We start from the raw sequence: 22,362 nt of genomic DNA on the forward strand, positions 1-22,362 counted from the left end.
CAAAGGGTGGAATGTTACGGATTGAATTGTGTCCCCCCAAAATATGTTTTGTAAATCCTAACCTCTATGCCTGAGGTTATAATTCCATTTGGGAAGAGGTTGTTTTTGTTATGTTAATGAGATAGGATTAGCGTAGGGTGTGTTTTGAGTCAATCTCCTACAAGATATAAAAAGAGCAGATTAGGACAAGCAAGCAAGCAGAGATGGCGGAAGAGAAATGCCAAGCCATATGAAGGCTGCCCAAGAGCAGAAGCTCAGAAGAGACAGAAGCCTTCCTTCAGAGACAACAGAAGAGAGAAAGCCTTCCCCTTGAGCCAGCACCTGAATTTGGACTTCTAGCTTCCTAAACTGTGAGAAAATAAATTTCTGTTTGTTAAAGCTGCCCACTTGTGGTATTTCTGTTATAGCAGCACTAGATAACTAAGACAGCAACCAAATATTTTTGTTGTCTGTTCTTGCCTTTTAATCTCCTGTTCAGGTTGACACAGTAAGCTCCCTTTTCAACAGAGTAGGTATTGGGATAGACTTATCTGGATAACTGAATGTTCAGAATAACTAAGAGATTGTCTGGCTTCGTAGTTAGGAGCTCTGACTATGGAGCCAGGCACACCTTCGTTAGACTCCCATGCTTACTAGGGAGGTGACCATGGGCCAGTTACTTCAACTCTCTAAGTCCCTGTTTCCTCATCTATAAAACACCAATAATATTGATACCTGCCTGGTGGGGTGTGGTGAGAATTAAATGAAATAATCCTTGTGAATTGGCTGGCAATGTACTTAACACATAAGAAATGCTACCTACTATTGTTGCTATTAATATTACCATAAAATTGTATTACAATAAAATACAGGTAACATTGAACAAGTACATACAACTTAATCTTTCTTTGGTAATTTCAAAGGTTCTTTAGGATCTGGTAAACTTCCAGAAGATTGTTCTATGTGTCCATTATACAGGATTGTGGCTGTTGAACATACAGAATGTTGATCCAAAATTGTGCCTGCCCTACGACTTACCCAGATAAGATAAGAAAAATAAACCTTGATAGCAGCTTGGTTTCTTATCATTTGAAAATAGAAAACAATTCCAGTTCCTTGAACTTTCTACGTATTGAATAAAGAGACACTGACTTGATAAAGTAGAGATTATTTCTGACCAAAAGACTGAGACCAGGTTGCTTCATTTTCTGGTTCCAGTTGGTATCTTTTCTAATTAGTATAGCAGCACGTTACCGCCACCATCACAAAGTCTTAATCGTTTACATATTTTTCCTTATCTCTGAGAATGACTTAGAATGTTTTCTTCTGGTTCAGTGGTTATTTTCATGAGGCTGCCAGGGCTGGGTCTGAGGTGCTTCTCTCTGCCCGAAGAAGATGACAGAAGAAGGAAAATTGCCTCCCCAACTTAAATGAAAGCCAGGGTACCCCTTCCGAGGACCTATAATAATCAGCCATACAAGCTGTTGGTTTGTGTGTCCTATTGATTTAATATGCTTCTAATCAGTACATAAAGCTATGGGCCTGCAGTGTTAATTTTTCATATGCTTACAAAGTACCCTTTGATTTTCTGTCACACGTTAATTACAGCGTTTTGCCATTAAATAGGAAGCTTTGTGTAAACTAATTACTAGGTAATCATTGTCTACTGCAAGCGTGCTGTTTGTACCTTTTATTTTATTCTAAAAACGCACAGATCTCGCAGTCTGGAAACACTCTACCTTCCAGCCATTAGCACTCACTAATTCATAGCATTATTGTGGTGAGAGTGTAGGAGTTGTAATTGTTGTGGTATCAGAGCTGTTAATTACCGGAGTAAACAGTTGAAATGGTGCCAAGGTCTATTGTACAAGGCAGAGAAAAGGAGGTTTAAATGTTTCTACCACCATCTGGGGACTGGAGGAGAGGCAAATGCTTGAAAACAGCAGTGAGGCGCTATCGCTGCTTCAGCTCCAGGGTTGGCGGCCATATGGATCCAGAATATTTTGAATCAATTGAATTTAACTGCCAGTTTTTCGCAATAACAGCGTGAAAAGAAGGAATAAAGCAAAAGATGAGAGGAACGAGAATTCAGTTAGTGTTTTCACATCCAGGAAGTCCCTGTTGGAGTTCTTTTGGAAATGTCTGCTTTGCTAAAAATCCACAAAGCAGGCATGTGTATTTGGAATGGATTCAGAATGAGTTTTACTCTCCTCTGACGGCCACTGCGCCATTTGCTTCTGGTCATCTGTCCTCGGTGCCCCTCGGTGAGAGAGGGACGCCCTTGAGAAGACGCCGTATGTTCGTGTACGAACGCCAGATCAAAAAAATCCTCACCTGGCATTCACTGATTTATTATACTGGTGTTTTCATGAGCGTGGTCTGTAGAAGAAAACAAAAATAAATAATGCTACTACATCAGCCTCAAGTGTATACGTCTGTAGGGGTGAAAATATCAAAGAAGGCACAGCTCTGATTAAGAAAAGTAGCTGCTTGCCCATTCCTTTTGTATAAAATTAAAATATAAATTCTCCTGTTAGTCGCTCATTCCGTTCACTCTCTCCCACCACTTGAATGAAAAAGCAAATCCAAAGGGCACGTGTGTTTTCTTTTGTTTTTGATTTTCAATTAAAGAGCTTTAATCAGCATATGCAGTTTTCTCAACCAGTGCTATTTCTCTAACTGGAAAGCAGAAAACCTATTACTGGTAATAATAATCATGGCTACTCCCACTTAGGGCTGGTTTTAAAACTGCATGGTTTCTGCTTTAGAATATCGTGTAATCTTTAAAAGAGCCATATGTATTTACTTGATGTCACTCTTGTATTTAACATAATCTCCTTTACAACCATTTCCCAAAGTTCAAAATATTCTTCAAAAAAATCAGCCGCTTGCTTCTGTGACTACTTTTAATATCATTCCAAGAACTCGAGCGTATTCTTCTTTTTTTAAACCACCCGGGATTATTTATCTTTAATGGTTCCTTTAGCAGATGTTGAAGTGATCAGTGTGTAGTGTAAACAACTCTTTTAAAGGGAGAGATCACAAACAGCCAGGTACACCACAAGCCCAGGGCAGTGTTTGGGGAGCTTTTATGATGGCAGTTTTGGCCTGGGGAAAAATTTCTCTCTTTTGTGTATGTACAAAGTTCAGTTAAGAATTTCAAGGAGCGCTTAATCTTTATCTATTGAAATCTCCAGCATGCAGCGCAGCCGGGTGAGCCTAGAAAGAAAACCACGGCCCCCTGTGGTGAGGGGAAAAAAGAAGCAGCAGTTTAAGTGCTGGAAAGTTGAAAGGGAATGAACCTTTTGTGTTTCTGGTCGGGGGCAAAGCAGTTGTTCTGAGCTTTGGAATGGAGGCACGACATATGTGCCTCAGTTGGACAAAATGCTTCTCAAGTCAAATCAACTGCTAGGCCTGTGTGTTGGTGCAAGGTGGAGGCCTAGATAATGAGGGATAGGCTCCTCGAGAAGCAGCGAATGGATAATGCTGCATAAGTATGGAATTATATACCGCATTTTCACCATTCTGTTTAATGAGAGCCACCACCACAGCGCATCACTTGCCACACAGCCGAAATGGACCATTAGCTATCGAGGGAAAATTGTCTTTGCCGCTTTCAGCAGATGGAGCAAATATTTTACAAAGCAATTTTACATACCAAACACATTTGTGTGCCTTGGAAATGTTGGCTGTTTTACATTATGTTACTTTCTACAACAGCATAATTTTCCATCTCATCGAAGGCAAAGTTGGCATTTTTTATTTTTAAATTCTCAATTAACAATTAAACATGGAGGATTAAAGCAGTCCTTAAACTTTAAGTAGGTGTGGGAAGTAGTTTATGACTTGCTGAAGACATTTTCATTTTTTCTTCATCCTCTGAGCATATTTTTGCACTCTAAGAGGGACTGTATCTAATGATCTTAATGGAAAGGAATGAGCGACAACTTCAGTACCGATTGCAGAGCATAGGGTGATCAGAGCATTTGCTGGCTTAAAATGTCCTCATGGATCATGGGTACAAGGTTTGGCCCACTCATTTGTGTCAGTTAAAAAATGTTTAAACTTCAAGGAACAGAAAACCCAACTCAAAACAAGAGAATTTATTATCGCAGCTAACTGAAAAACCAAAGACAGTTTTGGCTTCAGACACGTCTTAATCCCATGGCTCAATGATATCATCAAGAACCCCTTTACTTTCCATCTATCCTCCATCCTGTTCATAGTGTCTACTCCATCCTAAGGCTAGCTCAATGTCCTCATGATTACAAGATGGCTGCCAGCAGCTCCTGGAGCTTGTCCTTGGTCAAAGCAATAAAAAGAGAGAACATCTCACCTGGTAGCATTCTCAGAAAAGCTTGAAGCTTCTTTCTCAGAAGGCCCCAGCAAATTTGATTGGCCTGAATTGGGTCCTGTGTCCATCCCTGAACCAATCATTGTGGCCAGGATATGGCTTTGCTAATCAGAAGCCCACCCTTGGAGCTGAGTGGAGTCACTTTCAATCAACTTGCCTGGCCAATGGGACGTGGGCAGTTCCTAAAAGGAAATTTGGGATATCATTACCCCGAACAAGAGGATGTAGATGCTGTGCAGCTAACAACAGATGCCCAGGCTACCTTTTTTTAAAATAAATTTGATAGCTCAGACAGCATCACGTGTGGATGATCTAATCTAACCCAGATTGACCACTTATGCCCAGCGATGGCAGTTGGGGACACAGATCTCATTGCACAATGGCTACTGTTAGCAACTGGATTTGAATCCCACTTTTGCTACTTCGTGGCTGTGTGACATCTTTGAAATGGGAATGATAATACCTACCTCAGAGTGGCTATGAGATAATAAATGTAAACCACCTGGCATAATACCTGGCCTATTGTAAGCTTTCAATAAGCTTAAAATAAAAAAAATAAAGTTGCCATCAAGTCGATTTCAACTCAGCAACTCTATAGGACAAAGTAGAACTACCCTATAGGATTTCCAAGGCTGGAATCTTTATGGAAGCAGACTGCCACATCTTTTCTCCTGCTGAGCCGCTGGTGGGTTCGAACCACCGACCTCTACAGTTAGTAGCCGAGCACTTACAGAGCTATTATTTTATCCTTAAAAAATGCCTACAGTGATAAACTGGATCCTGTACACAGCAAAGCATCCTTTCTAAATTCACCATCAAATTTGGAATCCCTTCTTTCCCTTCGTCTCTGTGCTGCTAGCCAGTTCAAACCCTGAGCACCTTTAATGGTTTCCCATACCCTCTGAAAGGCAGCAGGGGTGGTGGAGAACACTGACCCAGGAGTCAGAAGGCAACCAGAGAGTCCCTGCGGTCTCTCTCGATGCGTGACTGCAGATGCCCCCATCCCCTCTTCTGCAATATGAGGCACTTGTCCTAGAGAGTTCATGTGGCCCCTTTCAGTGCTGACAGCCTTGCTTATTTTTTCAGGTCATTGTCTTGCCCTTTAACTTTATGTCCCTCTCATTCCTCCATTTGGGGATATCAGAAGCCTCTATAAAGCAGAGCCATCTAGGCAGGTTTCTTGGTTTTCTCTTTGGAACACCCTCAAATAATGTCTGATGTGGGAGATTGGAGGTGATTTCCCAAGAAGTTATTTTACTTACTTTGCCACTGTGGACTTAGCAAAGAAGCTCCTAAAATCAAATACAAGTTTTGGTGGGACTGATATTGAGAGCATTCTAATTTGTATTCCTTCCTTTCCTCTCCCTCCTCCCCAATACACACATACACATATACTTGGAATTTACTTAGTTGGGAAAACGAACTCTCTGGAGTTTGAAGTAGTTCTAGTCATTGAGGGCAGTGTTAAATTGGATATGCTAGCAGCTTCCCCTGAGATATCCTGAATTTCCTTCAGTCAAATATCGCTTCCTTCAAATTTACGCTTTCTTGATAGAAAACGAGAGAGAGAGAGAGAGAGCTGAAAGGCAAGGCCCATGCTTGATAGACTAGAACCTCTAGGATGCACTGGTCAGCTGATGGAGGCTCTATGGCTTCTGCTGATATTTTGGAACCTTCCAACGTCATGGCTATTGTTGATGTGCTCTGAGGGGTAAATACGGGCACTGGATGAAGAGTGAACAAGCCTGTGCTGTAGTGAAGATGGGACTGAAGTTTCTCCTGGATGAGAATTGCTCAGGAGCTGTCAGCTTCACAAAGGCCAGCAGCTGAGGTCCGTAGCCAGAGCCAGTGCAGTCATGATGGAATTAAAATCTGGAATTTTGATTTCTGTCTAAAAATATATTTTTCTGACATTTGTTTATCATTCACATCTTATATATATCTTATATATTTTCCTTCCCTCACCCCCAAAGTCATTAAGTCTAAATGATCTGCTCGATGAATTCCATTACCTTGATGTCAATTACTGAAAGAAACTTTCTAACTACTAATTTCACAAGTTTGTAAGATAAAGAAAATTGCACCCCAGTGGCTGGCTTATAGCGGATATTACGCATACCACACTTTGGGAGGGTAGAAAAGGGAGAGAAAGCAAGTTAGCCAATGGTTCATCCAACCCCATTGCTTTCTGCCTTCAATCGTGTTGGTGTCTTGGATTGAATTGTGTCCCCCAAAAGTATGTGTATCAATTTGGTTAGGCCACAGTTCCCAGTATTGTGTGATTGTCCACCATTTTGTCATCTGATGTGATTTTCCTGTGTTGTGAATCCTATCACTATGATGTTAATGAGATGGATTAGTGGCAGTTGATGAGATCTACAAGATTACATTACATCTTAAGCCAATCTCTTTTGAGATATAAAAGAGAGAAACAAGGAGAGAGACGGGGACCTCATACCACCAAGAAAGCAGTGCCAGGAGCAGAGCGCATCCTTTGGACCTGAGGTTCCTGCAAGGAGAAGCTCCTAGTCCAGGGGAAGATTGATGACAAGGATCTTCCTCCAGAGCCGACAAAGAGAGAAAGCCTTCCCCTGGAGATGATGCCCTGAATTTGGACTAGCCTTCTAGACTGTGAGAGAATAAACTTCTGTTTGTTAAAGCCATCCACTTGTGGTATATCTGTTATAGCAGCACTAGATAACTAAGACAGTTGGAAAATCACCCAGTATCAGAACCTGACTACTCAGCAAGTAATCGTACACAAACCTCTTCCTTCTAGGTGCCCCAGTACGCCATTTGTAAAGCTGGGGGTTGGGGGGTGGGTGGTAGATACTGTCTTTGCCCACCTCAGGGTGTTGCTGTGTCAAGTGAGATAATGGGTGTGAGCTTGCTGTGACAAGGGAAACTCTTTTACAAATACTGCTCTGATGATTTACATGAATGTAGGTGTTTGTTTGGTGTGGTTTTATATGTGTATCTGTGTGTGCTTAAGTTTGTTCTGGACAGAAAACCTGAATAGCTACAGATCTTCCCTATGCAGCGTCTGCCCTTCACGTTGTGATAATTATATTAGAACTATGTGAAATGATCATCACCAGAGAACAGAATCTCCCCCAAAACTGAGCCCATGCATCTGACATTGATAGGCACTTTGCAGCCATTGGGACCTTGTTACTTCTAAGGAAAGGCAGTGTTCCTAGTTTGTTTTATCACTGCTGTGATATTACCTTTGCTCCCAGATCTAAGCTCTGCCCTAACCCACCAGTTTACAAGCAGGTTTGGAGTCCCCAGCAGAAACTGCATTATTGAGGGCTGTTTGGGGTCCTGGTGGTGCAGTGGCCAACAGCTATGGGTGCCATGGCTGCTAACCAAAGGGTCAGCAGTTCAGATCCACCGGCCACTCCTTGCAAACCCTAGGGAGCAGTTCTACTCTGTCCTATAGGGTCGCTATGAGTTGGGATTGACTTGACAACAATGGGTTTGGTTTGGATTTTTTTTGGGCGGGGGGTGCTAAAAATGAAGCTTTTACACAAGAATGTCACTTTGCTTGTCTTTCTTGTATGCATGAGTTGCAAGTCCTGCTGTATTCTTTTTGGGGAGGAATAGAGGGACAATTAAGGAGCCCTGGCTGCACAATGGTTAAACCACTTGGCTGCTGAGTAAAAGGTTCGCAGTTCGAACCCACTAGCTGCTCCATGGGAGAAATGACCTGGCAATCTGCTCTTGTAAAGATTCCAGCCTAGGAAACCCTATGCGGTGGTTCTACTCTGTCTCATAGGGTCGCTATGAGTTGGAATCAACTCAATGGCACACAACACCAACAACAATAGAGGGACAATTCTGTCTGCACTGGTAGTAAGCCCATTCTTAGTATAATGCTTGTATTTCCCATCGGGCATTTTCAAAACAAAGAGATAAATTGAATGGTCAGTACCCCATCACTGTTCCTCTCCAGGAGTTAATCATGGCCCCAAGCTGCCTCAGTGTGCCCCAGCATCCCCTATTGAACGTCACCCCGCCAGTGCCTTCAGCTGTGTACTTTTCATGATGAAACATGAGTCATCCTTCAGATTCCTGCAGCAGTCTTTCCTCTAGGAAATTTATCCCCTTGCTTTGGCTTCATGCACAGCAAAAGCGCTTAGTGTCAAGGCAGGTCGGTTCACTTTGTAAGCAGGGGCAGTGGCAACAGCTTGGCAGAGTGTCCATATGCCTCACACAAAGAGCATCTTTACCGAGTTATTTCTTTGCCCTCACATAGCTTGTTGCATCTGAGGTGACACTTCATAAATGTCACCTTATTCATCTTCCCAGTGCCCATCAGAGGCAGGGAATCCCATAAAATCAGCCCAGGAAGAATTGGTGGTTCTTAAGTGGCCATCCCCCAAGGCGGCTCCTAGGCAGCAAGTTCCTGTTGAGAGGCTTCAAACTTCTCTCATTCTGTAGCTTCAGTTGTTAAGGGCTGGGTCCCTGTGTCACCACCATCATGATGCATTCCGTAAACATGTAGTGTTCCTTGTGCCAGGTCCTGGAAAGACAGACCTCAAAGCCACCATCCATGCCATTAAGGAGCCCCACAGGAGCTGGAGAGCATTGAGAAAGGACACTGACTGTGGTGGCAGAGAGGGCTTCCTGGAGGAGGAGTGACTGTAACTAACTTATAAAGGGTGAGAAGAGTCAGCCAGGGGAGCAGAAACAGGAAGGAAGGCAGAGGAAGGAGACTAGAGGAGGGAGATAAGGCTACGTAAGAGTCAGAGGTGGCCAGATCATAAAGGACCTTCCTTGTGGGTCATGCTGAGGAGTTTGGATTTGATCCTCAATTGATAGGGATTGAATTTCAAGATTTAGGTAGCAAGGCTTTCCGCTGCTCCTTCACTGCTTCCTCTTCACCCCCAACCACCAAACACGTAATCACTTTTTTCTCCTAGGGAAATTTCTTGAAAGGCTTGACATTCTGTAATCTTTAAATACATGGATGAAAGAATGAATGAATGATTTCTCTTTGAACTATATAGCCATGAATGGCCACATGGCAGGTGTTTTAGTTACCTAGTGCCACCCCAACAAAATACCAAAACAGTGGCTGGCTTTCCTCACAGTTCTAGAGGCTGAAGTCAGGCTCAGGGTCTCAGCCATTTCTGCTCCTTCTGTGGACTCTCTCCTGGTTTCTGGTGGCTTCTGGCAATCCTTGGCATACCTTTGCTACTTCTAGATGTATCTTCCTATGGCATCCTCCCCCTGGGTGTGTCTTTCTCCATGTCTTTTTTCCCTTTTTATAAGTTAGCACTCAGAAGGAATTAGGTTTAGGACCCACCCTACTTGGTATGCCCTCATTAATATAACAAAAGAAAACCTCTATCTCCAAAGAGAGCCACATTCACAGATACAGGGGTAGTTATTGTTAGCTGATTCCAACTCATGGCGACCCCATGTGTTACAGAGTAGAACTGCCCCATTGAGTTTTCTTGGCAATAATCTTAACAGAAACAGATTGCCAGGCCTTTTCTTCTGTGGTACCTCTTGGTGGTTTCAAACTGCCAACCTTTAGGTCAGTAGTTGAGCACAAACTGTTTGCACCACCTAGGGACCTTACAGAGGTTAAAAAAACAAAAAACAAAAAACCTCGTTGCCCTCGAGTCGATTCTGACTCATGGCGACCCTGTAGGACAGGGTAGAACTGCCCTATAGGGTTTCCAGGGAGCAGCTGGTGGATTTGAACTGCTGACCTTTTAGTTAGCAGCTGAGCTCTTAACCACTGTGCCACCAGGGCTCTTTACAGAGGTTAGGACTTCATATCTTTTGAGGGGACACAATTCAATCCATGATAGCAAGTAACTGGGTAAACGGTTTAACAACTTTCAGAAGTGGGCCAGAAAAAGGCCCTTTAATCAAGGCAGAACAAAGAAGAAGCTTGCACTTGCCTGGAAGAGGGCCTGATTTGCAAGGCATCCTTCCCTTGATTCCATTTTCCCCCGAGCAGGTCGGTAATTTAAAGCCATGCTTCGTCGTCCCAGCTTTGGGCCACTTCGTGAATCAGAGACAACTGGTCTTCACAAGAGTAGAGCAGTTTTAACAGAAACGTATAAAACAAAAAGAAAGATGGGTCTGGATGACAGTGCTCCAGTGAGGAACAAAGAGGGGTCTGGGTTGCTGGAGCTGCTGGTTTCGTGTGCTTGTTTATGATTTAGATGCAGGGCTTGGGGAGTTAGGCAGTTAGTTTCCAGTAAAGATCAGAGAACATGTTACGTGGTGCAGGATGTGAAGGGTGGGAAAAGCCCATTGCTTTGACAGCAGTTTTCCTTGCCTCTTCATGGCCAGGCACAAGCTCCCTGCATAAGCCTGCTTCCCCAGCCCTTCTTAACAGACCTCCCCGCACTGTGCAGGGAGTCATCCAGAACAAAGAGTGGGCCAGGGCACTCTCTCCGTTCCTCGTGGTATTTTTGTTTTGTATGTCAAGCATTTACTAAGCTAAGCAGTGAGACACTCCCACCAGGATTTTCTCGATATTTTGGAAATTATTCAGATTATTTGGACCTGCCTGGAGTATACTCTCAGATGTTTATATTCTGTTGTAGGTTTTCAGAGAGCGCTGGACCCAGAATGATCCAGGTGTTCGAAGGAATTGGGAGTGGGACGGAGGGGAGGGAATCACTTTTTAACGTTGGGGAAATTAGAAATAGATGGCCATGCAGATGATTTCTAAGATTCCTTTTAGCCCCAGCCCACTTGCAAAGCTGATGCTTTTCTGATTCCTCCAGATTACTCAGTGGTCACTCTTAGGTTCAGAAGTTCCCCTGCAACCCAAAGCAAGTCTGAGATTTCTTGTCCATGTCCTGTATTTTAAATATGAATACTGCCCATCAAATTGTCTTACATCCAATGCCTTGCCCCACTTCTGGCAGAAATGAAATCTGAAGAAGTAGCTTCCATTTGAAAAATCTTTTCACAGTCTAAGAAGAAAGAGTGTTATAATTTATGACATCAAAAAAAAAAATTATCCTGGTAAACCAAGGCCTTTTATATCAAAAAGCCAGAGGATTTCCAACTGTTTGTATTTGTCAAGAGGCTCGGTAGTCTTTGGGTTGTTTTACTGATGATATGGGGCCAGCATGTCTCATCTAGGCAGATGAGACTCTGGCCTAGGAGGGGAATTTCAGGCAGATTGAGGCTAGCCCTGCTCTTCCAACCTGCCTCTGCCTAAAATCCCATCTGTACAGCTTCAGCCCGCAGTTTAAGGCTTTTATCCCACAGTTACAGAATGCCCGGGCCCACCATTGAGTGGGAGAGGGCACAGATTAGAGATATGGAAACACTACAGAAATACATTGCCAACTCTGTACTTTATCCCAGGGTCAACCCTGTTAGGGTCATAGAATAAAAAATATTCAGATCAAGCTAGTTAACCCCACATTTTACTAAAGGGAAACTGAGTCCCAGAGTAGGGAGGCACATTACCCAAGGACACTCAGACAGAAGGTGCCTTTCGGAGACAACAGGCACCACGATTGGCAGTTTTTCGGGGGCCAGATCACTTTGAAATATGAAAACTGAAATGGCTGGGAGAAATAGAGAAAATTTTCAAAATGGCTTTCTGACTCTGGGTAAACAGTAACCACATTTTTTTTGCCTGTTGGAGGCCTGGTTTTTAATCACTCCACAAGCAGTTTTCATTTCTGTAGTAAAATTGCTTGTGGTTCTATTTAATTTGTTTCTGCAGGAGCCAGCTTTGGTGAAGATCTCCGAGGAGCTGGCGGGCATTTTAGCACAGCACGCACAGCCAGTCAATGAGAAACGGTTCCCGACGTGGGGGAAATTCCTCCAAACGTTTCTCACTCAAGGTAAGTAAGACTGTAAAGTTTCTGTTGAGGATTAGTCATTACACAACCTTGAATTCTAGTTTTGGGTCAACCTAGGGCTGATTTAAATACTTTGTGTCCCTTGTATCGGTTTAGAAAAGTGCTCCTATGAGCAGGCGTTCTTAAACTTTGCCCAAATATTTATCTTGTACCCAGCCTCTTAAATAAATAGGAACTGCGTGTACCAAGCATGATGTGCATAGCTCAAGGTCCCGGGCTTTTTTTTTTTTTTTTTGCAGTACAGACTTCTCCTGAGAGGTGGGCTTTGGAATCAGATGACCTTGGTCTAAATCTTATCCATGACCTTGAGCAAGGTTCTTAAACCCTTGGAGGCCCAGTTTCCTCACTGACTTATCTACTCACAGGGTTGTTGTGAGGATTCAATGAAATATAGATATGAAAGTTTCTGCCATGGAGGCTGACACAAAATAAGTCTTCAGTAAATGTTAATTCCCCTTCGATTTTCTAGGAGAGCAGAAATGGTCTTAGTTCCGGTTCTGAAGGTAACCCAAAAAACCAAACCATTGCCACTGAGTTGATTTTGACTCATGACAGCTCCATGTGTTATAAAATAGAGCTGCTCCATAGGATTTTCTTGGCTGTAATCTTTACAGAAGCAGATCGCCAGTCCTTTCTTCTGCGGCACTGCTGGATAGGTCCAAACCATAAACCTTTAGATTAGTAGTTGAGTGCAAGCCATTTGCACCACCCTGGCCCATGTTCTTTTTTTTTTTTTTAAATAATATTGTGTTTTCAGTGAAAGTGTACACAGCATATTAGGTTCCCATTTGGCAATTTCTGCACAAATTGTTCAGTGACATTAGTTACATTTTTCACAATGTGTCAACATTCTCTCTAATTGCATCTGGTTCTTCTGTTTCCAGTACTCTGGTTTCCCTCCCCCTTAGCTTCTCATCTTTGCTTTAGAGTAATTGTTGACCTTTTGGGCTGGCTCATGTTCTGAAGGTAGAATTTCCAAATAAGTGTCCTCTGCAGTCCAGAAAACAACCCGAGGCTCCATTGCTTTCATCATGACATTCCTAACTCATCTTCATTTTCTAATGACATCATGAGGTCCATGAATGAGGGAATAAATGGAGCAAATAATGCCTATCTCCAGTCGCAGAGGTACCTGTGAGAGTGCTAGACAGAGGCACACACAGGCAGTGGCCCCCTCACTGTCTAGAAGATTCAAGTCTAAGGCAGACATTCTTGTCTGGTTACCTACATGAACGATAAGAGAAAGCTTGTATGACAGACCGTAGGAGTTACCTGTCCACTCTAGTCATTGCTGGTCAGAGCACATCTGAGCTCCACAGTCTGCAAGACTGCTGACTCGCTCAGATATGCTCAGAGGAAGGTAAAGAGAAGGTTAAGGAGCCAAACCCTATAAGGAAGAGTTCGGGAAAGAGGATATGGTTGGCTTTCTAAAAGATTAAGAGGAGATCTGATAGCAGCCTCCAGGGACTAAAAAATCTGTGAAGTGATAATAATAATATGAAATGAAAGAACTATCAGATGATACCAACAACACAGCAACAACACAATGATAATAGCAAACAGTGCTTATTATGTGCCAGGCACTGTTCTAAGCATACGCGTATTAGCCGTCCCCTGAGGTGGGTACTATTCTTACCCTTCTTTGTAAAGGAGGAGACAGAGACACAAGATTACGTAACTCACCTCCCATCACTCTGTTAACAAGTGGCAGAGCCAGTAAGTCGCCAGAACTTATGGCAGAGCCAGTGGGTATATTTTTCCCAAGGAACATAGCTTAGTATGTGAGAGCATGGGAAAGGAGAGATTTGTTGGTTGTTGGAAAATACTGGCTGGGTGGGGTGGGGGCAGGGAAGTAGAGTGAGGATATTTGTAATGAACACCTTGCTAATGAAGTCTTTAAGCAAGGGGTTGGATGGCCAACCATCTCCTGAGAATGCTGACAAGGAATTCTTCACTGAGACAGGTTGTGCTACATGACCTCCAATGTCCTCTCGGCTTGAAAATTAAATTACAATCACAGAAAGGTAAAAGTAAAAGAGTCAACCCCATGACTAAATGGAAAATGAGATACTTACAACAAAAATTGGTCAGAAAAGGGAGGAGTTTCTCTGTTGGAAGGGGAAGACTATGAAGATCTCCAGATCCATCCAGGACAGGATGTTAGGAAGTTTCTAGATCTTCCAAGGTCAGCCTGCAAAGCCTTCCTCTAAAACATGTATTTTCATGTGAGATTTATAGATCAGAAAGTGTTTTCTCAGCCACTGTCACCTGAGCTACAGAACCACACGGAGCTACAGAACCACACTGAGCTATAGAACCACACTGAGCTACAGAACCACACGGAGCTACAGAAGCACACTGAGATACAGAACCACACTGAGCTACAGAACCACACGGAGCTACAGAAGCACACGGAGCTACGGAACCACACTGAGCTACAGAGGCACACGGAGCTACAGAACCACACGGAGCTACGGAACCACACGGAGCTACAGAACCACACGGAGCTACAGAACCACACGGAGCTACAGAAGCACACGGAGCTATAGAACCACACTGAGCTATAGAACCACAAGCTAAGGCCTCGTCTTTGCCTTCTGCTCATCTCTATCTTTTCCTCTCAGCCATGTTGTAAACACCAAGCTTATTTATGGGAGGCAGAATAGGCTTTACTGACCCAGTTTTATAGATGAAGAAACTGAGGCTAAGAGCTGGGAAGTAACTAGAGCAAAATCACACAACAAATAAGTAGTGAGCGGGAACCCCAAGTTAGATCCTGCAATTGTGTGTAGCATGTCTCAAAAATCTGATTCTTGTAAGTCAGTGTTTGCAAAGCTTCTGCCTGGCCCTAATCCCAGCGCATACAGCAGGCCCTGCATAAACGTTTACTGAATGAGTGGGGACATCCCCCCAGGTCTGCTGACTCTAAGACCACCATATCCCACCATCTCCCACTATCACCTCTTTTCGTTCCATTTCTGCAACTCTCAAGGGTGCTTATGGCCACAAAATGTGCTACAGATTTGATTTCGGTATTGTCATAGGATTATAACAAAGGCAATATATTTTTTAGAAAGAGGAATTAGTTACTTTGAAAGGAAAACAATGAACAATGAAAAGACTATGGTCATGATGCTGACAATACAAATAAGCTTAATTGAAATAAAATATCTAAAGTCATCTTGTAAATTATAAAGGAAAATGTTTCCACTGAAGCACTATGTTTCAACGCATGTTGTGTGCTGTCGAGTTGATTTCCACTCATGGTGACCCTATATTATAGAGTAGAACTGCCCCAGAGTTTCCTTGGCTGTAATCTTTACACGAGCAGATCACCAGGTCTCCCACTGAGCCGCTGGGTGGGTTTGAATCACTGACCTTCCAGTTAGCAGCCGAGCACTTAACCATTGCACCACCAGGGCCCCTTTCTCAAAGTGTAGGTGATGGCTAAAGCCACCAAGTTAACTGTATCAGAGAGACTGTTTCGTTGTTGCTTGGCTGCATTTACCTTGCTAAATCCTCAACACCTAGTATTTATGTACAGCACACACAAGCAGGCCTCATTTGAAAAAAAACACACCCTGAGCCAACCAGGTAGATAAATTAGGGATTGAATGTGTACTCTCCAAAATTAATCAGTCTTCCTTCCAAAACTCCACTTTCTTTAGGACCAGCTGCAGCCAAATTTGTAGACATTTAAGGAAAGTGTCTTTTGTATAAAGTAACAGGTGGCTACATTTGACAATTGCTCAAGTCTCAGGATTTAACCATACAAGCTGTTTAAAATCTGTGGCTTAAACACCTGTGGGCAAAGGCCACTCCCCTGCTGCCTGAGCAAATTTTTGAAATACAGGTCAAGTTTACCTTAATTCTATCAGGATCCAGAGGGTGCCCTGTCTAGGGAACACTTATTTGTTTTTACTTATAAATTATCTAACTCTTTACAAATGAACTTTTTTTTTTTTTAACTTTTTGTATAAAAGGCATATATACAATAAAAAATCTGGGTCATGTAATGTTTGTGGGAGCAACCAAGCTAGCCCACAGAATTAGCAGGGCTAATATTGTTGCTGCGATTCAGCAGCACATTTGCCTCTCTGGAACCCCAGAAAGCATGGCCCCCGGATTCTCTATCAGCCCAGAACTAGAACAATTTCTGAGGCCAACTCTTCAGACAGGGATTGGACTGGACTGTGGGACATAAAGTGATACTCATGAAGAGTGTGCCTCTGAGCTCAAGCAGATACAGGAGACTAGATGGGCAGCTTCTGTCCGGAGGTGAGATGAGAAGGCAGAGAGGTTAGGAGCTGGTTGAATGGACATGAGGAATCAGGGGTGGAAAGGAGGAGTGTGCTGTTGCAGTATGGGGAGAGCAATTTGATTCACATAACAATGTATGTATAAATTTTCGTATGGGAAAAAAAATTTTGCCTCTATGTTTTTTTGTATTCCAAGCAGAAAGTAAAATATGATAAATTATAAAGCTCTCATTATCCATAAGGAGGAAGCACAATTGTTCCTTAAGAGAAGCAGCATCTCCCAGCTCTTTAGTCTAAAAAATGTTTCATAATCGGCTATATATAGGAGTCCCCTGGCTGACATGTGGTCAACCTTCTCTTGTGCCCTGGCGGTGCAGTGGTTAAGCGTTTGACTGCTAACCAAAAGGTCAGCAGTTCGAATCTACTGGCCACTCCTTGGAAACCCTATGGGGCAGTTCTGTTCTGTCCTATAGGGTCACTATGAGTCAGAATCAACTCAATGGCAATGGGTTTGGTTTTTTTGGGTTCTCTTGTGCCTGATAAAAACCCAGACCTCTCAGACCTTTGAAAAGTAGTGAAGTTGAACAGAAAGAGCACTGGTCATCAAGATACGAACTGGTCTATGGGCAGTTAATTCCCCTTGAGGGATTTGCCTGTAGTCCTTGGGTTCATCATTTATGTAATGAATGGGCGTAAACTTGATGATTTTTACAGTGTCTTCCTAATTATGGTCAGAATCAAAACTGCCATTCATTGAGCCTTACTACCCCGAGCATTGGGCTAAATACTTAAGACACAATATCTCTGAAATTCACAATAATCCAGTGAGGTAGGTTTTTTTATTATGTCCATTTTGCAAATGAGGAGAAGGAAGTTCAGGGAATTTAAGTTGCTTGCCCAATGTCTGTTAAGACATGAAAGCTTCCAAGATCTGAGCCCAAGTCCAACTGCCAACCTGTGCTCTTTCCTCTTGCTCTAAATGGGCGAAGTCCGCACGAACCCATCCTTTCACCTACTCTGTGCTTTTCCCACCAGGGGGCGTGATCGAAGCATTCCCACCTGCAGAAAGTGTCACCAACCTGACAGTAGACATGCTGATAGAGCCCAATGGAGTAATCAGGATACTGTCTACGGGGGACCAGTTTCATGCAGACGGCCCCTTGATCTCCTCCGGTACCACCTTACCTCAGACCTCAGTGGACCCCCAAGTTCTCCATTCTATGTGCCTCCAAATCGGAAATGCCTGTAAAACGAGAGATGTGGTTGGTTACTTTTCTGTAGACCTGGTGACTTTTATCGATCCAGTCACCATGGAGCAGCAGGTAAGTTGAATTGATTCTAGATGAAATACTAAAATAGTCAAAGACTCCATACCCTCCATGCCCATGCTTTGGGGAATAGGAGGGAGCTTCTGAAATTCACTGCTCTCAGGAGCCGATTCTGTAAATTCAGCAATTACATGGTCCATGCCAGTCCACTTGGGACCAGGCTTTCTATCCTGAAACATGGGTCCAGGGTCATCTTGTTTGGGTACAGTTTGAGTTTCAGTGACTGAAACTCATCCCACATAGCTTGTCGACTGAACCCTCAATTCTGCACATTAGTGCTGTGCCTGTTGTCTTATCACAAACCTATTTCGTGCCACACAGGATGTGACCTGTCCAAAGCCTGCTCTTAAGTAGAAAATCAGTCACTAGAAAAGAGTGAAGAGTCCTTGTCCCTGTTCCTTTTCTTACCAGTAATTCACTAACAACTTAGGCTATCAGTTTTTTCTTTAAAAAAGATCATGGGTAAATATTTCAGAAATATGAAAAGTAGAAATAATAATATAATGAACATCATGTGCCCCAACTCAGCTTAAAAAAATCAAATGGTGCCAACACCAGTTCCAGTCCCATGTACTCTTTTCCAATCATATGGCCCTTTTCCTCCCAGGCTCAGTCACTGCCTAACACTTGGGGTTCCAGTTTCCTTCCCTGTCCTTCCATTCTTACTGCACGTGGATGTATCCATAAATAACATATGCTTTCATTTTTTATTATTCTACAACTTGCTTTTATTTACTCAATATTACACTTGTGCATATGTGTGGCTCTGATGTATAATATTCTGGATAAATAATTTTTAACCTTTTTTGCTTTGGTATTTTTCAAAATTATAATGTTTAAATTCGCTACTACTTCACAGGACTCATTTTTTAAAACGTTCAGTTACTCCTCTTTTCGTGCTGGGTGACCAGACCTCGGTGTAAAGGATGAAGTGGTCCCCCTGCCCGCCCTCTCTCAGTATTCTGTGGTCAGCCAGCATTTTAAATATAGTCTCGTGGTTTTGTATTCATTATTCCTGGCTTTATGGTTCTCCATTTCCGTCAGATGATGGTTTCAAAGTGAGAGTTGATGTTTTTGGCAGTTTCCAGCTTGTTCAGTAATCATTCTCCATTTACCTTCCCCTACCCTTCCTTGGCTTCACATCCCATTCTCAGCCCTGCACTTGGAGAGAGAAAAGGACAAACTGAAGGATGTTCGGAAATCCACCTGGGTCGGGGGAGGACAGTGAAGGAGCTGGCTGGCCGGGAAGCAGTGAGAGTTAAGGCAGGGGAGGCTGCCCTCCTCAAACATTTGTCATGAGAAAGAAGGATGAAATCTGTGGTCCCTGGGGCAGGAGAGAGGATGGAGATAGGGGGACAGTTAGAGTTTTTGTATTTGAATTCAGTATAGGGAGAATTGCACACAACAGTGAGAGAAATCTTCTCCAGACACAGAGCTGGTCCCAGCCCTGGGCTTAACACCCTACAGGCTTCCAGGGTAAAAGTCCCCACCTTCACATGGCTGGCCCTGTCTGCCACACCAGCCTTGTCTTACCCTTCCTCCCCCTCTTCTTCTCTCTTCCCCAACCACACCGACCTCTCAGTCCCTCTTACTCTTCATGCTATCCCCCGGCCACAGGGCCTTTACACATGCCACCTGGCTACCTGAAATGATCTTGCCTCTTCTTTGTACCTAGTTAACCCCCTTCCCATCCATCGTATTTCAGCTCAAACCACACTTTCTCAGGGAAGCCTTTCCTGACCTCCCCGACAAAGTTGAATTTGCATTTTAGGCCCTTGTATCATCACGTACCTCTCCCTCATACCAATTATCCCAGTTGGAATTTTAAACTGATTTACATGATTATCTGATTAATATCTGCCTCCTCCTCTTGACTGTAAGCTCCCTGAGGAAACATACCATGTCTCTTTTTTGCTGTCCATTATATTCTTAGCACTTATCTCTGAGCCTGGCACAAAGTAGGTGTTCAGTAAATAAAGATTTACTGAAAGAACGAATGAGTGAACATTTGAGGAGTTCTAGCAGATGCTGGATGGTGTTGTTAAGGCTAGTAGAAAAGGAACTCAGACATTAGTGAAGTGGATGAGATAAATATTAACCCAAGATTCTGTGATTTTTTAATATTTTTCATCATACTATGACTTCTCCTTTCTCCTTCCTGTTAATGCTTGAGTATATGGCCATGTGGGTTACAATTACAACATTGGAGGGAGTTCTCAGTGAGCACCTCAAAAGGTTTTTCTTTTCTTTTCTTGAGGTTTTTTTTTTTTATTGTACTTTAGATGAAGGTTTACAGAACAAACTAGATTCTCATTAAATAATTAGTATACATACTGTTTTGTAACATTGATTACCAACCTCATGACATGTCAACACTCTACCTTCTCGACCTTGGGTTCCCTATTACCAGGTTTCCTGTCTCCTCCTGCCTTCTAGTCCTTGTCCCTGGGCTGGTGTGCCCCTTTAGTCTCATTTTGTTTTATGGGCCAGTCTAATCTTTGGCTGAAGGGTGAACCTCGGGAGTAACTTCATTACTGAGCTAAAAGGTGTCTGGGGGCCGTACTCTCGGGGTTTCTCTGGTATCTGTCAGGCCAGTAAGTCTAGTGTTTTTTTGTGAGTTAGAATTTTGCTCTACATTTTTCTCCAGCTCTGTCCAGGACCCTGTATTGTGATCCCAGAGCAGTCGGTGGTGGTAGCCAGGCACCATCTAGTTGTGCTGGACTCAGTCTGGTGGAGGCTGTGGTCCTTTAGTCCTTTGGACGAATCTTTCCCTTGTGCCTTTGGTCTTCATTCTCCCAAAGGGTGTTTCTACATCGGCAAGGGAAGTATGTTTGCTCTCTGTGTATAATAAATTACTTGTAAAATCACTGGCATGTTCTCTAACCATTTGGCAAGTGGTATCACTTGAGAAAACCCCTAAATTTCTTTTCTAATTGACATAGTTTGTGGTGCCAAGGAAGAGACTGGCGTATTATCAACCTCTGTCACTTTTTATAGACTAACAGGTTTAAAAAATATATTATCTTGTTTTACTTAGTATTTATTTGATTACTAGTGATGATGGACACCTTTTCATATGTTTGTTGACCATTTAGAAATCTTGTCTCAATTGCCTGATTGTATCTTTTGCCCCTTTTTAAATTGGGCTATAATACAAATGTCAGTTTGTAGAAACTCTTTGTATATAAGGAACTCTAATCCTTTGACTGTTATACATGTTGCAAGTATCTTCTCCCAGATTGTCATTTTGATTTTTTTCCTTTTTCTTTTTTTCCTGTTATGTTTATCCACCATAAAATCGCTATTTATTCCTTCATAATTGGTAAGTACTATTTTGTGGGGAGGTGTTCCAAGGTACACCAATATCTTGTTCCTCATCACATTTCTACCTATGAAGCTTAGCGTCCATCAATGACCTTCTCCTGAATCAACCACCACTATAATGGTGGTGATTTGCTATTTCCATCATTCCTTCTACATCTATTGGTTGGCAGTCTACTGTAAGGAAGAGGGTTTTTTTCCTCCATCTTTCATTTATGAATATATGTATGTATGTGTGTATTTATATCATTATGGATTCAGGGATTCCTATCTTATTCAGTGGGTTGTCTTTTGATACTTTCATTATTCCGATGCTCAGATCATCCCAGATTTAACTAATGGTAGATCCTTCAGGATGGTTCCTGTGTCCTTCTGACATGTCCCCACCATTCCTGAGCATTTTCTTACTTTTTGTACAATAAGATGTTCCAGACTCATACTTTCCTTGCCCCAGCCCTAGGATCAACCATTTCTCCAAGAAGCGCTGGTTTCTTTTAGTGGAGGATACTATTACAATCTAGGCTCTTGTTGTTCTCGTTGCTACTGGGATGGCATTGCTTCTGGACCCTCTCAGTGAACAGAGCTAGGCTATATATGCATTATATATGTAGAGTACACACACATATACACACACATTGACACACACACACACACACACACATATATACATTCATGCCTGTGTAACTATTTCTACATCCATCAGTGTATATATTTAAAAAACCATGACTTCCTGCCAGTATCTCCAGTTCCAATCCAACACCTCAGGATTCTTTCTAGACTTCCCCTTTTCCACACATAAAAATAACCTTCGCCAACAGTGAGAAACCTGAGTCTCTTTTTCCTTAATATATTTCCTTATTTGCTCAATCAATATACCTATTTGTTCAGTGTAACCAATCTCCTAACCACTCCTGCCATCTCCTTTGCCTGCCTCACCTGTGACCCACCCCTATAATTCATGTACTACAAATTCATGTCATTTGTGTTTTAACTTGATTTGTAATGCTCGTCATCAGACTAAAGTTTCATATAGTCAAGTTTAGCTCTTTTTTAAAATTACTATATTACCTTGATATTATCAATTTCTTTCTTTGGTCTTCAATCTTCTTACTGTAAAATGAGCAGGTTAACTTACTTGACTTCTGAGGAATCTTCCAGTTGAAAACTTATTTATTTCAATAGAACTTTCATGGTACTTATTTTCTTTATCAGAGAATTCTAAATTTAATAATAATAATGAAAATAGTAATAATACAAATCCACTGTAA

The 22,362-nt window shown here is 42.5% G+C and overlaps 1 protein-coding gene across 2 annotated transcripts in view; it reads left to right on the forward strand.

The window, feature by feature from the left end:
• The window catches only part of IQCH (IQ motif containing H), a 240,915-nt gene that overhangs the window by 160,798 nt on the left and 57,755 nt on the right, over positions 1 to 22,362 (forward strand). For both annotated transcript variants that reach the window (XM_023729750.1, XM_023729751.1), the window contains 2 exons: positions 12,048 to 12,168; positions 17,481 to 17,767. In XM_023729750.1, coding sequence (XP_023585518.1) covers positions 12,048 to 12,168; positions 17,481 to 17,767 — 408 coding nt within the window. The remainder of the gene's footprint in view (positions 1 to 12,047; positions 12,169 to 17,480; positions 17,768 to 22,362) is intronic.

The sequence above is a fragment of the Trichechus manatus genome, unplaced genomic scaffold (genome assembly GCF_000243295.1).
Source record: "Trichechus manatus latirostris isolate Lorelei unplaced genomic scaffold, TriManLat1.0 scaffold00030, whole genome shotgun sequence".
Lineage (NCBI taxonomy): Eukaryota > Metazoa > Chordata > Mammalia > Sirenia > Trichechidae > Trichechus > Trichechus manatus.